The 8,934-nt window shown below is 40.1% G+C and overlaps 1 protein-coding gene across 1 annotated transcript; it reads right to left on the reverse strand.

Moving 5' to 3' along the window:
* Positions 1-1,899: 1,899 nt before the first annotated feature.
* On the reverse strand, positions 1,900-4,408 carry LOC142954955 (uncharacterized). The gene is made up of 4 exons (XM_076096334.1): positions 4,271-4,408; positions 3,075-3,402; positions 2,912-2,992; positions 1,900-2,825 (listed from the first exon to the last, which is right to left on the reverse strand). The coding sequence occupies exons 2-4, from the start codon at positions 3,388-3,390 to the stop codon at positions 2,545-2,547; spliced, it is 678 nt and encodes a 225-aa protein (XP_075952449.1). The 5' UTR covers positions 3,391-3,402; positions 4,271-4,408; the 3' UTR covers positions 1,900-2,544.
* Positions 4,409-8,934: the final 4,526 nt, after the last annotated feature.

Genomic DNA, 8,934 nt, shown 5'->3' on the forward strand with positions numbered 1-8,934 from the left:
TTGAAGGACTTGAGCTGGACAGTGTAAGGAGGGAAAAATTCACAAACACTAGCTAATAGCATTAAGCTAGTTGCTTAATTTCTAGCTTTGGCGAAATCCCCACTTAAATAAATCTTCTCCCTTTATGTATGACGCTATCTTACAATCATCATTCTAATATTTAGGATAATTTCTAGTATCTATAAAAAAATAAAGTCGATTTCTTACCTGCGCGCTGGCGCCAGCAGGCGGTCCGGGTGGAGCGGACGCCATCGCAAGGATACTATGCTGCGTTCACAGTTGTGTGTGGAAGTGCGAAACGTCAGATCTTAAAGTGTGGTAGTTGAACGGCCCAATATGGCATAGTTTATTGCTCTTTTACTGTGATTCGTCCCAAGTAGAGGCTAAAACAGCTTGCTAAACAGAATTTTGGCACTAGCGTAATGTTTTTTACTTCCAATCACGTGAATATGGTGTATAGAAAGTGTTGAATCATAATTCTCGCGGTGCCCACGTTACCTGAAGGCAACGTGGTTGAGGAACTCCTCAGCCCTCGTTGTTATGCTGTCACTCATGATGACACGCCCCTCTCAGTTGATACCACGCCCCCCACGTTAGATCAGGGTCAAAAGTCTGAACTGAAAAAAACGATCTGAGCTGAAAAAAAACAACCTGAAAGTGAAAAAAAGATTTGAAACCGAAAAAAAAAAGATTTGAATCTGAAAATATAAAATCTGAAACTGAAAAATATAAGAACTCAAATATCAAAATATATATGAAACTGAAAACCGAAAAAAAAAATGTATTCGAAAAAATTCCAGAACTGAATCAAAATTATATTCAACCCAAAAAAACTTTTCATTCACTTATTTTTATTTTGAATACATTGCTGTATTTTTCAATGTTCAGGTTAAATTTTTTTTTTCAAATGAACAAAACATTTGACCTGGATTTAGCTCCATAAAAGAGCTGATCCCAGAAGGAAACATGAGAACACCAGGGCACACATGGAGAACGCTGTCAAGCTACATATTAGGCAAAGTGAACATCTGTTCTTGTACATAGTTGTCCTCAGTCTCATCCGCTTAACTTGGTCATGGAGGCATCAACATTTAATTGAGATGGTAGATTAACAGTGAAAACTCATCATAGCTTAATTTAACATCAGTATTCCTAATTATACTTCATGTTTACTTCTCCTGATCTTTACCTCCTACAACAAGGTCCATAGGGGCATCTCAATAAATAAACATGTTCTATTATATTATATATATATAGATATATATACTGTATATATGTATGCGTGTGTTTTATATTGTACTGAATATTATTATATGATATATATATATATATTATACTGAATTCCCTGTGAAGGTGACAAAAATAAGATGTCCTGACGTGTTTGTCAAAGCGTTATTTACTGCTTTTTTCGTGTTGGAATAAATGTTAAATATTTAACTGCAAAGTAGTAATGCGTGTTTGATACCATCATTTTTTTTGCATTAAATCATACTGGGATGTTTGCTGAAATTGATTGGATGGCCCTACCTAGAACATTTTCCACCAGCCACCACTGCAATTGAAGTATTTATTCTGTTGTACAGACACGTTTAAAGTAGTCTTCAATGTACTCACAATCCATTTATATGTCAAATGTAGGGTGACCTATGAAGAGCTGCTTCTATGACTGTTGTGGTAAAGTGTCTTATAATTTCGAGTTTCTATTTCATAATTTCTCTTTTTTTTGTTGTTGTAAATACAAATTTAAAAAATAATAATAACTTTATTATTATTTTTTTTTTTTGCTGATGGAAATGGGCTTCCATAGAATTTACCTTTGTCCCATAAATATAATGTTGCCTGGAGGGAAAAGAATGGGAGGAGCAATACAGCAGTGGAACTAGGCACCGAGTCGCTATCTCAAAAGACACACCAAGATGTATGGTTCATTTAATTTAGGTACAATTTAGGTAAACAGTACATTTAAAGACCAATATATTTAGATGAATAAGGCACATGTCCCCTCACAAACTGTACATTTATCAAATGTTGAGTTAAGAAAAACATAAACCAAAACATACAAAGATAAAAATTTGATTTAAATGCCATGGTGTATCGTCTTAATATGACTGGAAGGAGAATAATCATTAACATAGACACCATGAACAGAGAATTAAAAAAACAGTTCTTTCAAAGAACTTTCATAAAACAAAACTCAGTTTCTTTTTATATTATTGTAATGAAAGCTGTTATATAAAAGAAGATCATCGACCTTAATATCTTAAGGTTAAGGCTTTACAATCGGCCAGACACCCTCTGTCCTCAGTCCCGTAATTCGGCATAGTAGCAGAATTACAGTATGAACAATCAGGATGACAAACTTCAATACATACTCTGTGTATGAAGAACCTTGAACAAAAGGCCTCAGTGGCACTAAATGGCACTCCATAAAGTATGAACGTCTTCAAGTGTTGTTTTTCCTGATATGGAATGAGTCTAGAGAAACACACTCATTGTGAGTTAAAACAGGGTTGCAGTCTCAGCAAGTACCCGACAGTGAAGGCCTCAGTCAGTCTCCAACAGCGAGTCAATGCTTTCAGGTGGCAGCGCCCAGTCGCTCTGACTGAGCAGCGAGTGCAGGCGAGCAGCAGTTGCTTTTTCCCTCTGGCGGGTTCTCCAGAAGCGCAGCATGGCGAACACTCGCTCCACATGGACCGAATTGTCTTCTTCAATCTGTTCCAGCTTCACAGAGGGGACGTCCAGAGCCAGTCTGCCGATCTCCCTCCAAGATTTGCCAATGGTACGAGCCACCATCATCAGCTGCCTCTCCTTCACTAAGCCCGGGCCTGTGCAGTGAGACAGAGGCGGATACAGTAGGTGACGTTCTCTGCAATGCTTTAAGGAGAATAGCTTTGAGTGTAGTGTGACCCACCTTTGTTGCAGATCTTTTTGGATGGAATGGTCTCTTGTAAGTCAGAAGCTGGTTTTCTCTTTTGTGATGGTTCGCCCTTTCCTTGTAAAGAGAACACTTTTATATTTCACATTGGAAACTACCAGTATTATATAATGAGATTACTGAACAGACTTTGTCCTACCTGAAGACAGTGTGTTGACTTGCACATCCTTAATAAAGCGAAGCATTGGGAAGGTGTCCTGCAGGGCCTGGTCGTTCAGCAGTTCCAGCAGACCTCGCGCTGCTTCAGGACCCCTCTGGATGATGTGATCCAGCAGGTCCGTCACCTTCTCACTAGGAACCCGGCAAGCTTTCACCTGCTGGTAGCCGTGAGCAGACAGCAAACAGCGAGAGTCTGCATGCTGCAGGACAAAATCGGCATCTGCGCTTAGAATTTCAATCAGCTTGACCTTCCGGCTTCTGAGTAGTTGGATTTCTGCTGCTGGTTCCTCAGCCATGACTGAATGTCACTTAAATAAGAAAAAAAAAGTGATGATGAATTATTTTAATGCACGTGCAAATCTGAAATAACTGTGAAACCAACTATTGATTCCATTGCGGCAATTCAGCAAAACAGTTATCTTTTGTCCTCAAGTCAGATATTTCACATTCAGGTTCTCCCAATGAGGTCACGGTGTACTTCTTTAAGCAATGCAACCTTCACAGATATTGATCAGTGATGTGAGTGATATGGTGACAGGTTGTCTCGATTGCATCTACAGCATTTTTTGCCCAATAAAGAGTCTATTCCTCTTGTTGCTGATTAGTTTAAGCACACTGTGAGGGAATCTTGGGTTACCGTATGTACATCTGAAACAAGGTTATTATGACCCATTTATAAATACAGCCGATGGGGTTTAATTCCTTGAAAGACTTGCATTTTGTAATGGGGGCTACAGCAAGTGAGATGTCTTAATAGTGATGCTGTTTACTTAAACAAGTACTGATTGTTTGTGAAAGTAAGTAGCCTTGGTCATGAAGAATGTCAAGCCTAAAAAGAAATACAGTATTTTTCATTTAAGTTCATGTATAGACCGACTGTGCGCTACTAATGCACTAATCTACAACAATTCAATAAGAGCTCAACTATACAACTCAATATTCTGAGAAAAAACACTTTCAGAACAATGTGTTTGATATGTTAACGCAATATTATTTACGTTCTGATACTGCATTTCAATAGCGTTTATGTGTCATTAGTCGCGCGCTGAATATCTGTGTCTAGACTTCCTGGTGCGCGCAGCATCTGTTGTTGATCTGCACCAGATGCGCTTCACTCTCTTTCACCAAGTGCGGCTTTATGTTTCAAACTAAATCTATTCACATTAAGACTCTTACCATATTGTAACAGCTGGAGAATAGAGAAAACAACACGATTGAACAGAAGCAGGTTGTTTGCGGACATAAGGGAAACAGCTTCTTTGTTTACATGGTGTGGATCACTTGTTTCTGACTACTCCCGCTGCTTTTCCTTCTTCGTCTGTTTTCTACAGCCTAATGCGTTACTATGCGCTCATGTTACCGTCAGCATTTCACCGTGCTTCCCTCCACTGGATGGATGACTTCACTGCAATAATCTGCACGAGGCTGTGAGGATTCAGAGACATCTGGTGGAATTGATCACACACTGCACTCGCTACTGAGAAAGGCACTCAGAGATATTTTATTTATGGATAAATAACACAATGTCGTAATAAAGATAACCCTTTATTGAGTCACATGTCACAGCAGAGACAGAGACAGTCTGAGAGGTAAGAAGACGGATAATAACTGTTTGAATGAAACACATGAAAAATGAAAATATGAAATGGACAAAATTATAGGTGGTGTTAAAAAAACCCGTTATACAATATATACAGAGATTATACCTTAGACTATATTGAAATGAATTGTGTTGCAAAGAAGTCTAGTAGTGCAACTACTGTAGTGTCAATATATAGATATGTAGGTCCCACCTGTCTGTCCGTCTATCTATGTATCTGTCTGTCAGTCTGTTTGTCTGTCTATCATCCACCCACCCATCTATCCGTCTGTCTGTCTATCTATCTATCATCCATCCACCCACCCACCCATCTATCCGTCTATCTATCTGTCTGTCTGCCTGTCTGTCCATCTATCTATCTATCTGTATGTCCTTTGTAAAAACATAAAAGGAGACTAGAAGAGAAAAGTACGATGTGTCATGCTGTTTCACTGGAATGAACTCAAAAAAGAGACAAACACTCACTGTTGTTGTTATACATTTAAATTCTTAAACCGTAAACTCAACGGCCTCTCTTCTAACAAAAAGATCAAACATTCATGTCGACTCTGAGAAATGCGTTGTTGTTCATGCCATGGAAGTGGAATGCTGTTAACATGGGAATAAATATTTGATTGATTTGTTTGAGCAGAAAAGATTCCCCGAATGACCACCAAACAGAAGATGTGTGTGTGTGTGTGTGTGTGTGTTTCCAGGTACATGTACGGTCATGTGAATGATGTAGGATACACAGCACATCTGAGTTTCGCGTATCATTTCCTCCCAAGGCGTCTGACTGTAACCGGACAACAATTATCAGCCGCCACCGGTCACACGTCTGCTTAGCTTGTTTACTCAGCTTCAGCTCTGGGAAATGACAAATCAATATCTTATTCCTGGACAGATATTTGCTTTGTGTGAGAGGAAAAGCCTCTCGAGCCCATTTCATCCACACACTGTATACACTCTGAGTCACTGTGTGTATTAGCTGTCTGAATAAATCCAGTTGTCTCTGCCTACAGTGGGTGGAAAGAGTAAAGAGAACTATCATTTATTCTTATTGTTTATTCTTTCCACCCAGGTGAGACTGTAAGAGAGGAATGCACCATTCATCTGCCTTTATGTACTTCTAACGACTTTATTATGCCATACATTTGCATTATGTTCAGACTTGATCGTGAGAAGATACATTGTGAAGACTTACACAAAGCTGAAATGCAGTGATCTACTGATCTAAGAAAATATACATGTGTTGACACTCTGGTGAGCTTTCAACTCCAAATGCTGTATAATGTGCCTGTGGAATGTGCATTTAGTCATTTTGCATTAAATCACTGCAGCACAAGTGGAGCATACTCTGTATGGCAGATGAAAATGAACTCACTCTGCCACTGATCGAGTGCGGTACCACTCATACCCTTATGCTTTTCAGGCCCCATCGCACTCTCTGTCAAGTGGTAAACTCCATTTGTATGTGCATGCTAGTGGTGGATGGTATAATAGCTTGGACGCTCCACAGTGCTGGTGGAGAATAATGCTGTTTCCTGATGAGTGGCTCTGGCTCTATTCCACAGACCTCTGCACCTGGAAAATTGGGATTTTGTAGAAGAGAGAACATGTGCGTGTGTGTGTGTGTGTGTGAGTTTATTTATGCATGTATGCAATTCAAGAGTGAGCCAGCGCAGCAGCTTATCCCCTCCACGCCTTAACTGAGAAATTAGATTTACATGTAAAGTAACAGACAAGGGAAATCGCTATTACTGACAGTCTTTAGCACTCTGAACCTCAAGGGACACAATGGAGTTGGTTCTACATTTGTTTGGATCAAACATCTCTTTGCACGCGCTTTCACAAAACACGGGTATGGACTTTTATGTGTTTACAAAGAAACAAACAAGCACACAAATGGAACTCCTTTACAAGAAAGCAGTGGTAAAATCCTTGATAAAAGAGACGTTTCTCCTTTGAATAGGCATCCACTCTCCAAATAGCTTCAGAAGGAACTCCTTTGTTATATTTCCTTGAAAATGAGAGATTAGCCCACATTTGCAGTGATTCTGCATGAAAGCTCCTCTCTCAGATCTGGTTTGGTTTTATGTGATGAAACGGGTTTCACCTTTCTGAACAAATATACTCTCCCCTGTAGAATGTGCAGTCTATTTGCTGTAGCTGACTGTAGACGTGCACCTCCACTCTCAGGGTCAATGGCGCAGCAGCGAGGGGACGGCCATGCATTTGAGTGACTCTGACATGACTGTTTGTTTAACATGCATTATATATGAAAGACTAGAGTGAAAGGAGGAAAGAGCATGGGTGCAGGGCAGCAGAACAGAGAGAGGGAGAAAGAGACAGACACTGTCAGGAGACAGACACTGGGAGGGCAAAGGGAAGCAGCTATTTACAGTAGAGTGAACACATACTGTGGGTGGATAGCTTCAGTTTCCTCCAAAGGAGGCTAAACTTAGTATTATGAAGGAAGAACAAGGGCAAAGTACAGAAATGTACAAAGGTAGAAAAGAGATGTCAGTAAGACTCAACTCAGAGCGGCTAATTAATATCATCTGAGATGATATTATCCTCAGCAAAGAAGATCGTAATATGGTATTAAGGTAGGACGGCCATTATCATTCAGCATGTCATGTACATTCTCTCAGATACAATTGATATGAAGCTGTTGTTCATTATGGGAAGGAAAAAGTTTGCGGAGGACTTATAGGTTGAGCCTGCAATATAATTGACGGGTCCATTACCGCTGATAAGAGTGTAAATAATTTAAGTGTGTGTGAGTGTGCTCCCCAGCATCCTTACTTTGAAAAGGAAAACAATGGTAAACACAAAGGCATTTTCCTTCCTTTAAGTCTAACGATTGGAGAAGACAGTGAGTCTGACTGACGACACATTCTCAGACTGCATTAAAGCCAAGAGTAGCTGCTGGAGAAAATGGATGAGTACAGGAGAAAGGAAGGCTGTGTGTGTTTGTGTGTGTGTGTGTGTGTGTGTGTGTGTGTGTGTGTGTGTGTGTTTTCGTAGTTGTGAGGTAAGCAAGAGACTGTGAGATCATCACAGTTGAAGTCACTGGACTCGGGGAGAGGAAGGTGTGTGTGATATCAGCATGTAGTTCAATGAAGTCACCAGTCCGTGTTGTGTCCAGACTCTGTTTACAGGATTCATCAACCATTCAAATCTCTGGAACAGGGGAAATCTGCATCATTGCATCGAATGCAAAGGAACAAAGTGAACGAAAGAGGGAAGAGAGCAGACTGATGTGTGTGTCCACTGCAGCGCGAGGGCACCTCTAGAGGGAGCTCTTATCATTCTAAAAGTATTATTTGGTGGCTTTCAGCCCGCTCCCTCTCTCGGCTCATCATACCTTTTATGATTTCAGTCATAAAGCTGAGACCTGCCTCAACCCAACAGCATCTCCGTTTTTGGACATGAGACAGAAAGCAGCTCCAGAAAGAATCCCTGTGGCAAAATGGACCCGCACTGTGCTGGCTTTGGGATTTGATCTGGACTGTTCTAAACTGTGTTACCTCTGTGTAAGAACTGGAGTGACTCTGGACTTAATCTGAAAGGTTAATGTTTTCTGAGGACATCACACCTACTCTTTTAAACCAAGCGAGGGCCACTGTTACCCACTTTGACACCGACTGAACAGGAACTGACATCTTGTAATGTATTTATCATCCAACATGAACAATAATGACAACACTGGCCTGGTTTAAATTTAGAGAAAAGCAGTCGGGAATGTCTTCCCACTGCTGCTCTGTTTCTAACGAGATATTTCAGTGAACAACTGTTACTCAAGTCGATAGGGACATCATCATTTTAACAGTTAAACCAGATTACAACTCATCCCTATATAACCCCTTCTTCCTCTCTGTTTTCCAAACAGGTTTTAGCTCATTGGATCAAGAACATTATCCCATGAATCTGTATCGTGAATGGTTGTTATGCATGCTTGATGTTAGTTACAGCTACAGAATAAGAGTTTTCATCTGTGAGAAGGAACAATTCAAGTTGTGCCTTCTGTGTTTAAACTATCTGATATTATCTCATGTGTTTTTAGTTTGCCAACAGTCTGGAGGACATGTGTCACACTAAAGTTACAACGTACGACTGTTTCATTTATTACTGTATTTATCTTAGAAGTGTCCATAGATGAAAGAATCCCATACATTTCACTGATCTGATCAATACAGGAAAAGCAGTGCTGTTTCTGACGAAATCAAATCCCATGCTGTTAGTTTCTTTGTCGTCA

This window comes from Anarhichas minor, unplaced genomic scaffold (genome assembly GCF_050575085.1).
Source record: "Anarhichas minor isolate MPS153535 unplaced genomic scaffold, ASM5057508v1 ptg000003l, whole genome shotgun sequence".
Taxonomy (NCBI): domain Eukaryota; kingdom Metazoa; phylum Chordata; class Actinopteri; order Perciformes; family Anarhichadidae; genus Anarhichas; species Anarhichas minor.

Excerpts from the sequence above, each read along its gene's own strand:
- LOC142954955 (XM_076096334.1), bottom strand. The coding sequence starts at position 3,390 with ATGGCTGAGGAACCAGCAGCAGAAATCCAACTACTCAGAAGCCGGAAG. Across the intron at positions 2,993-3,074 it reads AGTCAACACACTGTCTTCAG|GAAAGGGCGAACCATCACAA; the intron begins GTAGGACAAAGT and ends TCTCTTTACAAG. Across the intron at positions 2,826-2,911 it reads CAAAAAGATCTGCAACAAAG|GCCCGGGCTTAGTGAAGGAG; the intron begins GTGGGTCACACT and ends CTCACTGCACAG.